This window comes from Mus musculus, chromosome 6 (genome assembly GCF_000001635.26).
Source record: "Mus musculus strain C57BL/6J chromosome 6, GRCm38.p6 C57BL/6J".
NCBI lineage: Eukaryota > Metazoa > Chordata > Mammalia > Rodentia > Muridae > Mus > Mus musculus.
The window spans coordinates 57251792-57269859 of record NC_000072.6 but is presented as its reverse complement, the minus strand read 5'-3'; the positions used below and the strand labels follow the sequence as shown (position 1 = coordinate 57269859).

Sequence of the window (18068 nt, the reverse complement as noted above, 5' to 3'; positions counted from 1 at the left end):
GGAAACATGATCTTAGAATTATTAGCGTACACTCTCAGGAGAATCCTATGTTGTATATGCTGTTTGAATGTTGCATTGGGAGCTCCTTGTTAACATGCACATGAATTGTAAAAAGTGATAGGCTAAATGATATGTTCACATAATACATACTACCCATTGATCACTTTCACCCTATTAGCCTTTATTGTCTCTCTCTCCATCCTTCTGCTAGGCACCTGTCTACTTTCTTTATGATGTACACAATCAGAGATCAAAGTAAAATCTATGTTCTTTTATAAATTATTACACTGATATCTTTATATCTATAACCATCTGTTAAATACCTATTATATAGTATGTCTCAAAAGTAATATTCTAAGCAGCAGATTTTTAATCACTTAATAGAGAAAATGCTTTATTCTAACACCAACTTAAAGCTCACTATAATGAAGAGAAAAGGAAACACTCACTGGCTGTGCCTTTGACAAGCACTAGTGTAGCATGAGGCCCCAAAACTAGTTATAAGGAAATAATGTCATCAGCTCATCTCTCTATAGACCCTTAATTAGCATGTCATCTGGAGAAGGAAATTCTGACCTTGATATTGTCACAAAGTGGTACCTTCAAAGAGAAAAGTAAACTTTCCTAATTCCAGGAGAACAGTGAATTAGGAACAGCTGAACTCTGGGTTTCCCATGTGTCAGCTATTCTCTCCGGGCCATATCTATTTGTGTGGATTAATTGATTCCAGTCCTAAACAAAACAAATGTAAGCATAATAATAATACTCCAATGAATAGAAGTAGGAAAACATTTTAGATTCCCCATGGTATCATTCCTGCTTCTAAACCTCCATACTTACTTGACAGAGCTTTCAGAGTTTCACCTAGAATTAACAGCTCTTTTGATAAAATTAGGAAAATGTCAACTCTTCCGTATACACTTAGGAAAAGTAGTCTTTCTTACACAGCACACAGAGGTGAGGTAATGTAATTGGTTTATCAGAAGCACTACTTTTAACTAGGCTGTACAGCTGGGATGTAGCTCAGTTGATGGAGACCATGCCTAGAATTATTGTGCATGTAAGACACCATGAACTGTGTCAAACCTTCAAGTTATAGGCACAAGTAAGGGAAACTGATCCCAAGTCAATGGCAAAAACAAGACCCTTGATAAGATCATAGAAGAAACCAACCCAAAGGCACACCCATAAAACTCAAAAGGCACACAGAACACACAGAAAAGACAATAGCAGAATCAAAAATTTTCATGCTTCTTATAAATAAAATGATACAGAATTAAAAAGTGGATTGAAAGCTCTAAGAGAAAAAAATTTAAATGACAGAAAACCCATTAGATGAAAAATGAAATTTCCAAGATTACAGGGAATGGTGGAGTAGGAACAGCTGATTCCTCAAGGTAAACTTTAAAAGGCAGAAAAGCCTGCTCAATGGCCTTATTTGTGATCGCCAGAAGCTGGGAACAACCTAGATGTCCCATGACAGAAGAATTTATACAGACAATGTGGTTCATTTACACAATGGAATACTACTCAGCTATTAAGAACAAGGACATCCTGACTTTTGCAGGGAAATGGATGGAACTAGAAAATATCATCCTGAGTGAGGTAACTCAAATGCAAAAGGACATGCATGAATGACACGGATGGAAGTGGAGAGGTGCCTGAGGAAAAGAAGGTCCAGCAACAGGCCCAAAATGGAATCTAAGTAAAGAGGAGGTCCCAAGGCCTAACGCTATTACTGAGGCTATGTAGCCCTCACAAAAAGAAATCTATCATGACTGCCCTCTGAAAGACCCCATAAGCAGCTGAAAGAGTCAGATTTCAGATATTTGCACCCAACCAATGGACAGAAGCAGCTGACCCCTGTTGTTGAATTAGGGGAGACTGAAAGAACCTGACGAGAAGGGCAATTTTGTAGGAGGACCAATAGTCTTAATTAATCTGGATCCACAAGATCTTTCAAACACTGGACCACCAAACAGACAGCTTACACCAGCTGATATGAGGCCCCCAGCACATATACAGTATAGGACTTCCAGGTCTATGTTCATTCAGAGATGATGCACCTAACACTCAAGAGACTGGAGGCCCCAGGGAGTTTAGAGGTCAGATGAGGTGGAGGGTAGGGCATCCATTTGGAGATGGGGTGGGGTGAGGAGGAAGTGGAGGGTGGGAGGGGAGGGGAAGGGAGGTGAATGGAATATGGAATATAAAAATTAATTATAAATAAACTTAAAGCTGGGAGTGGTGGCACACGCCTTTAATCCCAGAACTTGGGAGGCAGAGGCAGGTGGATTTCTGAGTTTGAGGCCAGCCTGGTCTAAAAAGTGAGTTCCAGGACAGCCAGGGCTATACAGAGAAACCCTGTCTCAAAAAAACAAACAAACAAAAAAAGTTAAAAGAAAAAAGAAAAGCCTGCTCGTTACATCCCAAGGGCTAAGTGACACTAGTCTTAAAATAGTATATTCAGTATAAGTAGTGTTGTGATTGAAGGAAGAAGACCCAATTTACCTGAGGTTTCAGTAGCAGATAGAGACTTTGTTTGGAGCTTTAGCAGGCCACAATATGTGAGTCACAGTGAGAGCCCTTGGAATTTGGGACCAAGACACTAACATCATCAGTAAATAGATAAGCTCCCCTTAACAGACAGCTCTGTACCTGTTACTGAGTCTTAGAAGAAACCAAACATTTGACAGTGGGCTAGCATATTAGCATGTGTTTCTAAGTTCTGTTTAAACTTGGTTATATTTGACCAAGTTGTGAATTCAGGTGTGCATAGTATCCATCAGTCATCAAATTCGCGTAGTGATTATGTGACAAGGCCTCCGTAGGTTCTGAGGGCACAACAGGTAGTGAAAAATGCCTATGGCTATACTCCTATTACACAGTCTTCAGTCACCAAGCATCTTCTGAGGGGATTACATGTGTGAACTATGATCAGATGACTGAAGAAAACAAGACTGGGCTCTGGTTTACTGAGGGTTCTGTACACTCTACAGATTCCACCCAGAAGTGTGAAGCTATTGCATTACAACCTATTTCTGGGACAACCATGAAAGACAAGTGATCTAGAGAAAGTACCCAAGGAGCTAAAGGGATCTGCAATCCTATAGGTGGAACAACAATGAATTAACCAGTACTCCCCCCCCCCCCCCGGTTCCGGAGCTCATGTCTCTAGCTGCATATGAATCAGAAGATGGCCTAGTTGGCCATCAGTGGAAAGAGAGGCCCATTGTTCATGCAAACTTTATATGCCTCAGTACAGGGGAACGACAGGGCCAAGAAGTGGGAGTGGGTGGGTAGGGGTGGGTGGGGGAGTGGGTAGGGGAGCGTGTGGGGGACTTTTGGGATAGCATTGGAAATGTAAATGAAATAAATACCCAATAAAAAAGAACATAAAAAAAAAAGAAAGACATAAGTGAAGAAACTTCACTTATAGAACTTTAGGGATTATAAATATAATTTGACATGGAATTAGATGTGAACAGATGTGCAATTGTTTACTGATTCATGGACTGTAGTCAATAGATTGGTGGGAAACTAAACTTAGCACATACTGAAAATATGATTCCTATACATTCTTCCTTTTCTAACAACTAGCACACTACTTGCACAGGTCAATTGCTGATGGAAGTTATATGTGGAATTAGTATGTGTCATTTCTTCGGTGCACAGCATATGGATGATTCAAGCTGATTGAATTAGTACCTTTTACGTCCTACTTTTCCATAATTCATCAATGAGTACAGAAGGCAGCACGTACTGATTTCAACTGGAGTGTAGAACCAGAGATCTCAGCTGGGCATATGGACAGAAACTTGTAATCTTAAATAGTTGATGAACTCAGGCAAAATAACATACACATAATATGATGGCTTATACCATATAAATTATTATATATATAAGTTAATTTTTCATTGATAGAAATATAGATAAATCTTGATATTATCTGGAAGAAATATTCTAGATATAGAGAGGCAAGTACAATGCAGTTTATTTTTACATAATATTAAACATGTGCATGAGGAGCATAGGATGGCTGTTCTCTGAAATTAAAGGGAGAGAGAAGAAGAGAAAATATTGGTACCCTGGTTATACTGTTCATTACAATTTAATTCAGTATAGAAGATCAACATGCATCTTATTGTTCCAGCTAACCAGCATCAATAGTCCCAGTAATGCAAAGGTTTTTTACTTCAGTAGTTCGGGTACCTTGTTAATCACAGCTGATTCTTCAGCCCCAGCTAACCAAAACCACAGAATCTTCAAAATTAAAACAACAACAGTCCTGATAAGAGTCTGTAATCTTCCCTCTAAAATTTCACAAGCCAGGCGTCCATCTTCTTCACTATTCTCAACATTATCTTTCAAGATCCTACAGAACATGCCACATACCTCTTAACATCCCAGTAGCTCTTCTAACAAAAAGATCTAATATCCTTCCACAGTCCTCCACAAAGCATGGTCAGGTTGTCACAGGAATACCTCACTATGCTGGTACCAATTTCTGAATTAGTCAGGGTTCTCTAGAGTCACAGAACTAATAGGTAGTCTCTCTACATAATAAAGGAATTTGTTTATGTGTTACAGTCTGTATTTCAACTCCCCAACAATGGTAAGCAGCAGCAGCAGCAGCAGCTGTGAATAGAAGTCAAAGGGTCTAGCAGTTGCTCAGTTCCACAAAGCAAGCAGGTGAAGAAGAGAGAGTTTTCCTTCTTCCAATGCCCTTACGTAGGTCTCCAGCAGAAGGTGTGGCCCAGATTAAAGGTGTGTACCACCATGGCTGGATCTGGGACTTGATTTGTCCCAAATGACCTTGATATCAGAGATCTCCTTACTTTAGGCTCCTGGTATTCATAGCCACTATGCTTCAAGATCTTCATGCCAATATCCAGGTCAGAAACTTGTATATCCCTGCCACAAGATCAGGACCACAGTTGAGCTTTCCAATTCTGGATTGTAGTTCATTCCAGATATAGTCAAGTTGACCACCATGAATAGCCACTTCAGTTTTCATGCACAACAAAAGAGGGCATTAGATCCCATTGCAGGTTGTTGTGAGCCATCATGTGGTTGCTGAGAATTTAACTCAGGACATCTGAAAGAGACAGTGCTTTTAACTTTTGAGCCTTTTCTCCAGCACCTAGAGGACCTTTTCTTTGGTTTTTGTTTGTTTGTTTGTTTGTTTGGTTGGTTGGTTTCTCTGAATAGCTCTGGCTGTCCTGGAACTCACTTTATAGACCAGGCTGGCCTCAAACTCAGAAATCTGCCTGCCTCTACCTCCTGAGTGCTGGGATTAAAGCTGTGTGCCACCACGCCCGGTGAGTACCTTTTCTTAATTAAATTATTTAAAATAGGAAGTGCCAGGTCTAATCTGGATCTTTGAGGTAGGAAGATCCACCTTTATTCTGGACTACAACTTCTACTGGCAGCTCATTTAAAGAAAATGGAAAGAAGGTGAGTTTGCTCTCTCTTTGCCTGCATGACCCTGGACTTGCTAACAAGTCCACTCTTTGACTAGCATTAGAGACAGTCTCTTCAGAAATCTGGAGTACACTGAAAACCAGCTGAGACATATGGCCTCATGAGCTGAATAACTAATGAGTTCTTCGACTTTCTGTTGTTAGACAGGCATTGTTGATTTATCTTGACCATACCATGTAAGGCATTCTAATATAACTCATGTCTATATAGATATACATTCATTCTGTAAGTTCTGTTTCTCTAGAGGACCCTGACTAATACAGACAGTATAGGATGTGACTCTAAAACATTTTCTCAACATTAGTTATGTTGATTCTTTAATAGAATTCTTCATGTTGTGTTGACACTCAATTGTAAAGTTTTTTGCTAGTACTTCAGAACTGTATGTAATGTTGCTAGTTATAAATGGCTATGTAAATGTCTGATATTTCAGATGGTCTAAGGTGACCCCTATGAAAGATACATGCAAGATAATTCCAGAGGATTAAGAACACACAGATTAAGAACAAGTACCCTCGGCCTTCCACCATAAAATACTTACAGCTGATAAACACTTCCAGCATACTTCCTGGGTACAAAATTATTGAACAAAAACAGTCTTTCAATACATTATAAATCGACTAAGAAAGATATTAGGGAAACAAAACTTTTAACAAAAGCCTCCAAAAATATAAAATATTTTGGGAAAACTTGAATACAGCAATTGAAAGACTTGTATCATAAAAGCTTTCAGATTCTTAAGAAAGAAATTGAAGAAAATATCAAAGGATAGGATAGTCCATGGTCAGTATACAGTAGGATATAGTAAAAATGGTCGGTTTCCGAAAAAATAAAAAACAACAACAAAAAACAAAACAAACAAAAAACCTTGTGCAGATTCCATCTAATCCTCATCAAAATTCCAACACAATCTTCACAGAAGTTGAAAGGATCATTCTCACATGAGAATGATCTCCTATCTCAGTCTCTTCACATGGACATACAAAAAAAAAACAAAAAAAAAAAAAATCAAAAAATCAAGGTAGGCTAAAATACACCTTAATAATTAATAATAAAAAAATTCTGAGGTTATTTTTAATCCTACAAATGAGAGGAGAAAGACCACTGAACCCAAATTGCTATGACAAAAGTAGTTAAAGTCAGGAGTTGAATAATGTAATCTTTATTCATGTACACTGACTTCCTCTTCCTAAATGGGGTCCTGAAGTCAGCATTTGATGTGAAGAAGATAAGGCTTGTATAACTCAGCAATGGAGAGTTTCTAATAAGGGGATTTGGTGGGCAAAATAGACAGTGTTACAGAAGCAGAATAAGTGTCAGAATTTCAACACTCCTGAAAGAAAGACATTGTTGCAAGGTTGTCATAACACAGTAGTCATAGGTAGTCATATAGCATTTTGAAAAAAAGGTAGGGTTGCAAGATGGATATAAACAGCTTTTTGAACCAAATATATGATTTCCTTTCTGGAAAAGTGAGTATAGAACCATTCATAGTTACAGTTACAGGTGAGGTATTGACCAAGCCTTGAGAAACAGAGGTTTTATCATAAACAAGAATTAACTTAGGTGTTTTGGTTTTTGGTTTTGTTTTGTTTTTTGGGTTTGTTTTGTTTTGTTTGTTTTGTTTTGTTTTTGTTTTGTTTTGCTTTCTAGCTTTCCTATTCTGCCCAGGATATCCAGCCCAGAAATGGTACTTTCTAGAGTGGGTGGAGTCCTCCCTCATTGATCAATATCTGAGAAAACTCATTAATCAATATTATGGATCTCATAGAGGCAATTCCTCAACTGGGGTACCTTCCTCTTTGATAATTCTAGCTTGTATCAAGCAAAAAGAACAAGTCAGTACAGAGCTATTATCCAAAGTTCTTTACTATATAAAGAACTCAAAAACCTTGACATCAAGAAAACAAATAACACAATCTAAAACTGGTGTACAAACCTAAGCAAAGAAATCTCAAATGAAATGTAAAAGGCTGAGAAAGATGTAAAGAACAGTAAACGTCTCTAGTAATAAGTGTTCTGCAAATTAAAGCTACTTTGGGGTTTAATCTTATACCAAACAGAATGGCCAAGATAAACAATACAAAAGACACTTAATGCTGACAAGATTTGGAGTAAAGAGAGAACTCATGTATTGTTGTTGGGAGCACAAACTTGCACACCCACTATGGAGTCACTCTGGTGGTTCCTCAAGAAGTTGAAAATAGATCTACTTCAAGATGCAACTATACCACTATTAGACATATACCCAGAAAACACTTCTTCCTACTACAGAGACATTGTTTCTTCATAATATACAGAATTTGGAAACATCCTAGATATCCATCAATGATGAATCAGTAAAGAAAATGTAGTTCATTTACATAATAAGACATCACTCAGCTATTAAAAGTAATTAAATTTGCGGACAAAGGAGTAAATCTAGAAAAAGTAATTCTGAGTGAGGTAAAACAACCCAGAAAGACATATACAAAATATTTTGATTGATAATATGTGGATTTTAGTTATTAGCTCATTGCTAAGCAAGACATAATTCACATAACCACAGAGGTTAGTTATATAGTAATGGTAGAAAGGGAAGGATGGCTTTTCTTCAGACAGGAAAATAGACTAGATAGTTATGGATATATTCATGGAGCTGAAATAAGAGTATGAACCCAGGAACAGGGAAGATGGGCAAGAAAGTGAAAATGGGAAAGGATAGCTAAAAATAAGGAACTTTTAAGGGGTCATATGTAAATGTAGTAGAGCAGAAGCTTCCTAAAATACAAAGGCAATCTAAATAAAATAACTAAATATCAGGGAAGACGGAGCCCAAAATGAAATCTGCCATCACCCCATGAATCTCCTAGTACTGGAAATTGCTTACATCTAATTGAGTTACTCTCAAAAGATGCTACTTGGCAACCTCAAACAACATAGTGAATTGTCAAAACTATTGTTTGTTCTCCACAAATTGATGGTAAGGCCATATTCCTGAGGCTATCACTTACACAACTCATTAAACATGAAGAAATCAAGGTTGTAACTATCTGGATGATTTATTCTAACTCTTCAGAGTTCATGATACTGTAAAGTTCCATGCACACTACATGAAGAGAAAGTTAAACACCAATGCAGCTAAGCAAACTTCAGACTGTAATCGTAACAGGCCTGCAAGATAAGGTTGGTTGTGCAACAGTGGCATAAAGCCTGTGAAAGTAATCAAGCAAGATCTGGTTTGCTTTACGCCAGCATTGCTTAGGTAGACAGGAACCTGAGACTAGGTAGGCCAGGGACCAAGGAGCAATTGAATACTAGTGTTCTTATAAAAGAATGTAGCAATAAAATTTCTCCAAATAACAGCCTACTGGACTCATAGATAAGACTTGCTAAATCATCATTACAGAAACTTCGTCCAACAGTAAATGGGAAGAGATACAGAGATCCATAGCAGGAAAATATGCAGGGAGCATGAGATCTTGAAATATTCAGTCCTATACTATATGTCACCACTACATTCTTTCCCTAAGAGCCCGATGAACTTTGTGGAAGAGATGGTAGAAAGACTAGAAAAGCCAGAGGGGATGAAGAACACCCAGGAAACAAGGCCGTCTAAACACAGCACAAGAACACATATAAACTCAAAGACTGACAGCATGCACAGGGACTGCACAGATTGCGCCTGATAGTGACTAGAGTAGAAGTAGATAAAGCCCCTCCCTAACCCAAACACTATCTGTTTTTTTTTCTTGTTTGTTTGTTTTGTTTTGTTTTGTTTTGTTTTGTTTTGTTTTGTTTTGTTTTAAGATCCCTGTGTTGAACTTGTGTGATTCTATGTCTGTATGAGTTTATGGCTCTTTTTCTTTTACTCTTTTTCAACTGTTTGTTTTTCTCTGTTCTGGTTTGTCTATTTTGTTTTACATTATTGGGGTTTACTTTATTATTATTGCTTAGATGCCTTTTTGTTCCATAAGGAGAGACAAAAGAAGTTTTGATCTAGATGGGAGAGGAGATATGGAAGAACTGGGAGGACTTGGGGAACAGAAAAACTTAATCAGAATATATTGTATGAAAAAAACCCTTTTTTCCAATAAAAGAGGAACATAATTATTAAATGGTGATATATAGTTGAACCCCTGTATATCCAGAACCAGAGAGGCAGAGATGGGACAATCCTTATGTGGTGGGCTCCTATTTGGTAAGCTCCAGGTACAGAAGAGACACACACCCTCTAGGTGAATTGCTTCTGAAAAACAAGAGCCAATGTTATCTCTTGGCTCCAGTATCTATATCAACACACATTCTTTGTCAGTGGACATATACACAAGTATACAAACATTCACAAAAACCACATTGGACAAATGTATCTGTATATAAACAATATTTATTAATCACTGATATTTGAATTAATATAAATGAAATGAAGTGCAAATAAACAAACATAAAAAAGTTTCATATAGGACTAATTGGTAACTATTGTAAAAATTGGAAAACATAAATTTTCATTAACTTATGATCAAGAGAAATTTTAAATTAAGTTAAAAACAAAATTAAAGCTATGTTTTTAACTAAACTATGAATGGATGTAGATTAAAATGGTTTCAAAGAAGAGGCTTTCAATGTCACTATCAGTCTGAAGCTTCTGTTGAATAACCTCAGCATCAAGGTCACTTCTATGATAAAGTAAAAAGGAGAATTCATGTGGAAAGAGCAACTTATGGTATACAATAAACCTAAGAAGTTTATAGTATTTAATTTCAGTAATGTCAACAGAATATATATATACATTTATATATATTTTATATATGTATTACCACAAACTTTATTTGAATCATATGAAGAATATCACTTTGCTACTAAGAAAATTGAAGTTTAAGAAGAGTCTGTGATTTAAAAAAAAACACACACACACACAATTACTGGGACTATACCAATATGGCAACTAGAGTCATCTGAAACTGTAGTTTCCAGGGGAAACCTCTTCTGACTTCTGTGCATATTAGGAATGCAGCCATACATACATGCTAGTACAACACTTGTACATACTAATAAAAATAAGTGAACCATTTTTTTTCGGAAGAGAGTCTGATTTTTTTTAAAGATTTATTTATTTATTTATTTATTTATTTTATTTATTATAGGTAAATACACTGTAGCTGTCTTCAGACACTCCAGAAGACGGAGTCAGATCTAGTTACAGATGGTTGTGAGCCACCATGTGGTTGCCGGGATTTGAACTCCGGACCTTCGGAAGAGCAGTCGGCGTCTCTTACCCATTGAGCCATCTCACCAGCCCATAAGTGAACCATTTTTAAAGGAGGAGAAATAAACATTTTTTAGAAAACCTAGTGGCACTTTGACTGCAAATTTTTCAGCACATTTATTATTCTCTTATCAGAACTAATTTGTACCAAAGGAGTAATTGTGGGATAAGCATATATCAGAAACTTCTGAACTGTCAGGACGACTGGGTCATACATCCATAACAGGAGTGAGGTGAATGAGATGATGAAATCCACCCAGTACATGACTACAAAGAAAACTACTAGCAGCAAGATGGTCTGGGTGGCCTTTTTCTCAGGGGATGTTCTCAGGCTTTTGATGCTATGAAGATGTTTGTATTGTCTCTGATGCCTGTGCAAAATATTCACCATATATGCACTTGTGGTCAGCATGACTGCTACAAGAAACACATCTCTGGAGGTTGACAGAATAACAATTAATTCCCTGATGATGTAGTTCATGGGGAAGAGTGAGCAGGATTTAGTGACTTTCACCTGCTTGGTCTCACTGACATTGGTAAAACCACCAACAAAGAAAAGCATGTTACTACAAACAGACAAATTGAAAAACCAAATATAGAACAATGCATTGTTCATGTACTTTTTAAGTTTCTGTTTAAATTTTGCCAGCATAGAGGTACTGGGACTGATTGTGACAGCCTGGAAAACACTCAGGAGGCAGGTAATGCAGATAGAGAGGCCTCTCGTTACCCTACTTGTATAAAAAGTTGCTTTACATTTTATGTCATTCTCAATGTTTAGAAACCCAAATATGTCTGCGAGCCAAATATTTCCTCCAGTGAGGAACATGATTATGTGAACCAAAGTCAGTTGACAGGAGATCAGGTCTGTGGGTTTAGGTCTGTGACCTAGGATTATGAAAATATAGAAAAGAAGAAGAAACACATTGGGTAGGACTCCAAACCCAGCTTGGAAATAAAGGACATTCTCTACCGAGGACATAAATGCAGAGTATTCTCATCTTAAGAACATAGTAGCAGTGTATTTCATATATAAGGAAATAAAACAGAGCATACGTGAAACTTGTGATTCATTGGATGGTGTGTCTATATCATCATTCTATTTTCTCTACTAAGTCTTCATTCATCTATCTCTTCTAATTCTGAGGTTCCAGAATATTCATCATGGCCCAGATTTTTATATGGCATTCATGTGTTTCCTGGATATGAGATATTACAGATAATAAGTGCCTTTATTCATAGCTATACAGAATGAACACTTTGTCTCCTGCAACTAAGTCTAATGCATTAGAAATCCGAACCTATTGTTTTAAATTATCTCATTTTATAGTCAACACCTAAAATAGTCCTAATGAGTATAGAATATTTATCACATCCATGTAACTGAACAAAATGTGTGTTGGTGTGGGAAAAATATCAAGCCATTCTGTGTGCAGAAAGGCTTTAGGATTAAGGCTGCAGAGATAGATTAGTGGATAAGAGCACTTTTAACTCTTGTGAAAGACCAGGCTTAGAGTGCTAGAAATGACATGATGTCTCCTGACCAACTGTGACTCTAGTTTGGGGGAAATCCATGGCTTCTGATATGGAAGGTTGGTGATACATATAAATGCACTCAAGGAAAATATTCATATATATAAAATAAAATAAATCAATCTTAAATAGTTGTATAAAAACTCAAGGATAGTACTTAACTCAAGCCTTTCACTCCAAATTGAAAGAACAGTAGCCATATAGCAATTTTAAAATTGCAAATTCACAATATGAACTAACCAGTAACCCTAGAGATCATGTCTCTAGCTGCATATGTAGCAAAAGATGGCCTAGTCAGCCATCACTGGGAAGAGAGGCCCCTTGGTATTGCAAACTTTATATGCCCCAGTACAGGGGAATGCCAGGGCTAAGAAGCAGGAGTGGGTGGATAGGGGAGTAGGGTGGGGGGAGGGTATAGGGAACTTTCGGGATAGCATTTGAAATTTGAAATGTATATAAAGAAAATATGTAATAAAATGTGCTTAAAGATAATAATTTAAAAACAAAAAATTGCAAATTCACAAAAATATATGTATAATAATTTTTATTACTCTGATACATATAATTTATTAATATAGCACAAGTAATATGAGTGATACAAAAAGATGATAATATAGTTAAATTATACTATTCTGTAGTGTTTTTTTCTTTTCCCAAAGATATGTTCTTAAAGACTCTACTCATCCATTGCTCTGAAAATGTTTATCACATAAAGAAGATGATGCATCTTCTAATTGATCAAGTGGCAGCTGAGACTGGACCAGAAAAGACCATAGCTACCATGACTGCAGAGTTGTTAACATATGCATCCACTGAGAAAAGTAATTTGTTTTATTTGGGAAGCAATTGCAGTGCTGGGAGCTTTCACAATAGTTTAAATTATAATATTTAGTTGTAAGTACTAAAACTCAAAGTATGTTCCTAAGCAATCATAAAAGTGGAAAAGCCACCACTATTAAATTGACTCAGACCAAAAATCAAAGCAGTGTACATATGGTTATCTCAAGAGATATGCAATAAGAGACCAAGAGCTGCTTCCTACTTCATTCTACATTTAACAAGAAAGATCACTTTACCTCTTCATTATCACAGTATTTAATTTTCGAAAATTCCTGTTTTATGGATTTATTGTGATCTTTGCCTTCTGCTTTGTGGAGATTTAGTAACCGAAGGGACATACAAACATAATTCATGGCAAGTATCAATTGTATTTTAAACTTCACATCATTTAGTAAGTAATGACCTAAAAGCCATGCAAATGCTCAGAGAGAACATAAAGTGACTATATGACTTTTGAATGACAAGATATATGGTGTTGGCTGTTGTACTGTCTACTGTCAGCAATAAGAATAAGACTTCAGGAATCTCAGGAGATGAAGACCTTAGCCACCCAAACTAGTTCCATGGAATTTTTATGAAATAGATAATGACAATAGAAATAAACACGTATCACTTATCACTAAGGTATTAATTCAGAGCTATGACCTGATACTCTTAAATAACTTAAATGGATGAATTATTCGTTATAAATTAAGGTTAGCACAGGTGTAACAGTAAGCACACAGATGCTCACTAGAACATTACAACCTCACACTATGAGCCAGTTCTCCTGAGATGAAGTAGCAGCAGCAGAGATGTCACTGCAGAGACTTTGTGGAACCAGTCATGCCCAGATCTCCTTCATCACAAGTTATATAGCATACTCAGTTTTCAGAAAGATAAAATATTCACTTGTGAATCTCCGTCTCCCTCTCAGACATCTCCACCCCCACCCCTGTGTGTGTGTGTGTGTGTGTGTGTGTGTGTGTGTGTGTGTGTGTGTGAAATTGTACTGCTGAGACTAAGAATTGAGCAATGACACATAGTGGGCCAGGGTTATAAGCATGAATAACTTTATATCAAATATGTGAAAAACTGAAACTTATATAAAATGTTTTTTAATTAAAATGAACTTTAAAGAAAATGGAGAATGTGTCTTTTGCTTCCAGCTGACTTGATTAAATCAATGTTCCCTGCCAAATACATCATTACAATTATTTAATATAAATTTCTGGAGTAAAACTAATAACTCTGTAATGATTACAAACATAAACTCAAAAATTATCTTTTTTTTTTTTAAAGTATTGATACTCTGTGGCCAGTGATATAATAACACTACTTGGCAGCATTTCATTTCATTTTTAAGAATCATCGATATTTTAATTCCATATAGTCTGTTTTCCTGTTTCAGTATTGGGGTGTGTGTGTATGTGTGTGTGTGTGTGTGTGTGTGTGTGTGTGTGTGTGTGTGTGTGTGCTGAATGAAAGGAGGGAAGGAGATAGCAACCTGAGGTTCCGACAGACTTCAGTCAAACCCATGCACCTCCTGCCTTGAAAGTACTGGGATCATGTGTATGTGCCAATACATCTCCTTTCATTTTCCATTTTAATCTCCTATATACATTAGTAATTGATATTCCAGGAAAATAAAAGTGAACTTGTGATATTAACCATCTAAACTTGAATTTACTTTGCATCTCTTTTGGAATGCATATTTCAATGAGCAATTGTTTTTTGTAATTATTGGAGGAAAGCTTGCAGGGTTTGATATTAAATAAGTGTATGCTGTTTGAGAGTTGCAAATATTTTTCTCAATGCTAATAAACAGTTCACTCAATAATATAACACAATCAATACTAAAATGTTTAATTTAGAAAACAATATATTAAAATCGAATTTATTTTAATTGAAAGGCTCAAGTGTCTACTGGAGCTTATCCAGTTTACCTGTTTTAAGGATAACTTTACATAGATTTAGTAAGTGAGGTGAGATTTGCAGATAGATACTTTTGAAACACACAGATAAGATTATTAGAAATCTACTAAAGAAAGCTTCATTAGAAATCTTTGCAATAGAATAAACAAACCTCTTAATTTTTAAAAAAAAAAGTTATATAATGTTAACAATGTGTTATAATATCCTAGGCCATGAGTTGATACTTCCCTAAGTATTCTTAACTTTATACAAATTACTATGTTTCGAGCTCAGAGAATAGCTTCTTCTTAACTCAATTTACCTTCATCAGTTTTCTTCACATGAGACAAAAGAAATCAGGCTGGAGACATAGAAGGCTGTCAATCTGAGTTCTCTCATAAAGCCTGCAAGAAAAAAATCCAAACTGAGATTTTTAAGAGTTTTATTCTTCAAGTCTGTGTTTAAGGGTATGATTATATATGTGAGAAATGTTTCCATAAAATAAAAATCAGAAAAAGAAATTTTCAGAAAAAGACAGTGTGCTATAAAATAAGAAAGTGATAAATAAATAGAAAGTCACAGAACACAATGCCTATAAAACTGCAAAGATTATAGAAAAGGAAAATCAAGGAACTCGCTAAATACAAAAGGAAATGGAAAACAACAGGACATGAAAAAGAAGAATAAGCAGAGTTCATTCAGAATGGCTAGGATTTTCCCAATAAGCCTCTCAGAAATAAAGAAAACATAGAAAAGAAATATCAAATTACCACACCTTAACAACACAAAATTATCAAATCTTATAAGATCAGTTTGAAAGAAGAATCAGCCATCAGAATATCCTTTGGTTTAACAGAAATCCTGTAAGAATAACATACTTTTCAGAATTCTGAAAAATAGCAGCAGCTGTGTCCAGCCAAACCATCAGTCAAGTGTGAAATTGGAATAAACACATTTTAGGCCTGGAAGGAATTAAAAAAACAAAACAAAACAAAAACAATCAAAGAAACCTTTTCCAAGCAACTTTCCCAGATAGACATAGAGCATTTTAATGAGTAAGAAAGTAAATTTCCAGAAAAACAATTAATTGACCTAGTAACCATGGTTAGAATTACTACACACAGAATTATGAGAACAGACAGGAATTTGGCTAGATACAAACCAAAAAGTTTAATGTACACCTAGATTATTGTCCTAACTACAGTGGATTTGAAGCTGAGCCAGTGGAAATAAAACAATAGACGAAAATGGAACAGTATTGATGCTAGGACATCATAAAAGTGTGATATAAAAAACAGTCCTGTGGAGCACAAGGTCCGCAATCAGGGGGGCTAAAGAAAGTACCCAAGGAGCTGAAGGGGTTTGAAACCCCAAAGGAGGAACATCAATATGAACTAACCAGTACTCCCAGAGCTCCTAAACCACCAATCAAAGAAAACACATGGTGGGACATGTGGCTCTAGCTGTATATATAGCAGAGGATGGCCTAGTTGGTCATCAATGGGAGGAGAGGCCCTAGGTCCTGTAAAGGTTCTATGCCTCAGTATAGAGGAATGCCAGGACCAGGAAAAGGAGTGGGTGGGTTGGGGAGCAGAGAGACGGGGGGGGGGGGGGGGAGGGGATTTTCGGAGGGGAAACTAGGAAAGGGGATAACATTTGAAATGTAAATGAAGAAATATCTACTAAAGAAAGTCAAAAAATATATATAAATAAAATAAAAACAGTCCTGTCTTCTTCAAACAACATTCATGGTTATTGTAGAAGTAAGGCCTACCCATTTGATAAGTAACTTTTCATATTTTCCAATTGTCATGAAGAAATATTGAGGACTGCTTAAAGCAATAATTTTTCAACAAACATATGCTATCAATAGATACAACATATTAAATATCAGGAGTTACAATAGCAGGTCAGAGCTATCAGGTCTCCATATGGATGATGAAAAAAATGTCTGTTTTATAATCCTCTATAATTTCAAAACATTTAATTTAAAAATAAAAGTCATTAATTTGTAAAAGTAAAAATTTACTTGAATTTTTTGTAATTTCATGAGGGACAAAGAGGAATAAATGGTGGCCTGGAGAGGAGTAGTGAGCAGGAACCTAAGAGAAAAAGAAATTACATAGAGAAGACTCCATAAATCATCTTAGAAAGCAGCCCTCTGAAATGTACTTAGGTAAATGTAAAGCAGATAATCAGAGTAGCTTAGCCTAATTTCTAACTACAGTCACTGGGATGAAATAATAGTTGTAATATATTTGTAAATAAGAAATAAATATCAATAAAATAAAATTTAATTGCTGAAACTATAAAAAATAGAAAATTACTGATAAACACTAAATTAGTGAATATTTCTTGTATAATCCTAGCTTAAGTTTCACTTTATTAAATGCATACAGTCAGCAAACTGGATAAAGAAGTAAAATGAGAAAAAGCAAAGCACAATTGAAATGTAACTTAATACTATCAAAGTACTCCTGTACACCAATGAGTGTGTGTGTTTTGTTTTCCCCCTTTAAGGTGTTTCAGTGTTCTGTGAGAGGAATTTAAAACCAACGCACTTCAATACTGGAGTTCATAGAGTACACACTCAGGAGAAGCTTTGTCAGACATGTTCTCTAAATTATTGCATCTGGAGTGACATTTTACATGCACATTCATTGTAAATATGATGGATTTCATGATATGTTCATTCAAAATATAATACCCATTGATAAACTTTACCCTTTAGCCTTTCCTGTCTCTTTCTTCATTGTTCTGCTAGGCCCCTATCCTCTTTCCACTAGCCCCCTTCTGGTGTTACATATGTAATCAGAGACCACATTAAGTGAAATCTATGTTCTTTTATAAATGGTTACCACAGATACCTTTATGACTACAAGCATCTGTTGAATGCTTATTATACATTATGGCTCAAAAGTAACATTCTAAGCGGAGACTTCTCTAATAATTTATTACAGAATACCCTGTTTCCTTCTACCACTTACTTACTGCTCTCATTGTAATGAAGAGTAAAGAAACACTCACCCAGCTTTTCCTTTGACACACATCCTTGTAGAATGAGGCCCCAAGA

At 36.0% G+C, this 18068-nt stretch overlaps 1 protein-coding gene across 1 annotated transcript; it reads right to left on the bottom strand.

Moving 5' to 3' along the window:
* Window positions 1-10811: 10811 nt before the first annotated feature.
* On the bottom strand, window positions 10812-11711 carry Vmn1r15 (vomeronasal 1 receptor 15). The gene has a single exon (NM_053236.2). It carries the CDS (start codon window positions 11709-11711, stop codon window positions 10812-10814), a length of 900 nt encoding a protein of 299 aa, NP_444466.2.
* Between the last annotated feature and the right edge of the window lie 6357 nt (window positions 11712-18068).

Excerpts from the sequence above, each read along its gene's own strand:
- Vmn1r15 (NM_053236.2), bottom strand. The coding sequence starts at position 11,711 with ATGTCCTCGGTAGAGAATGTCCTTTATTTCCAAGCTGGGTTTGGAGTC.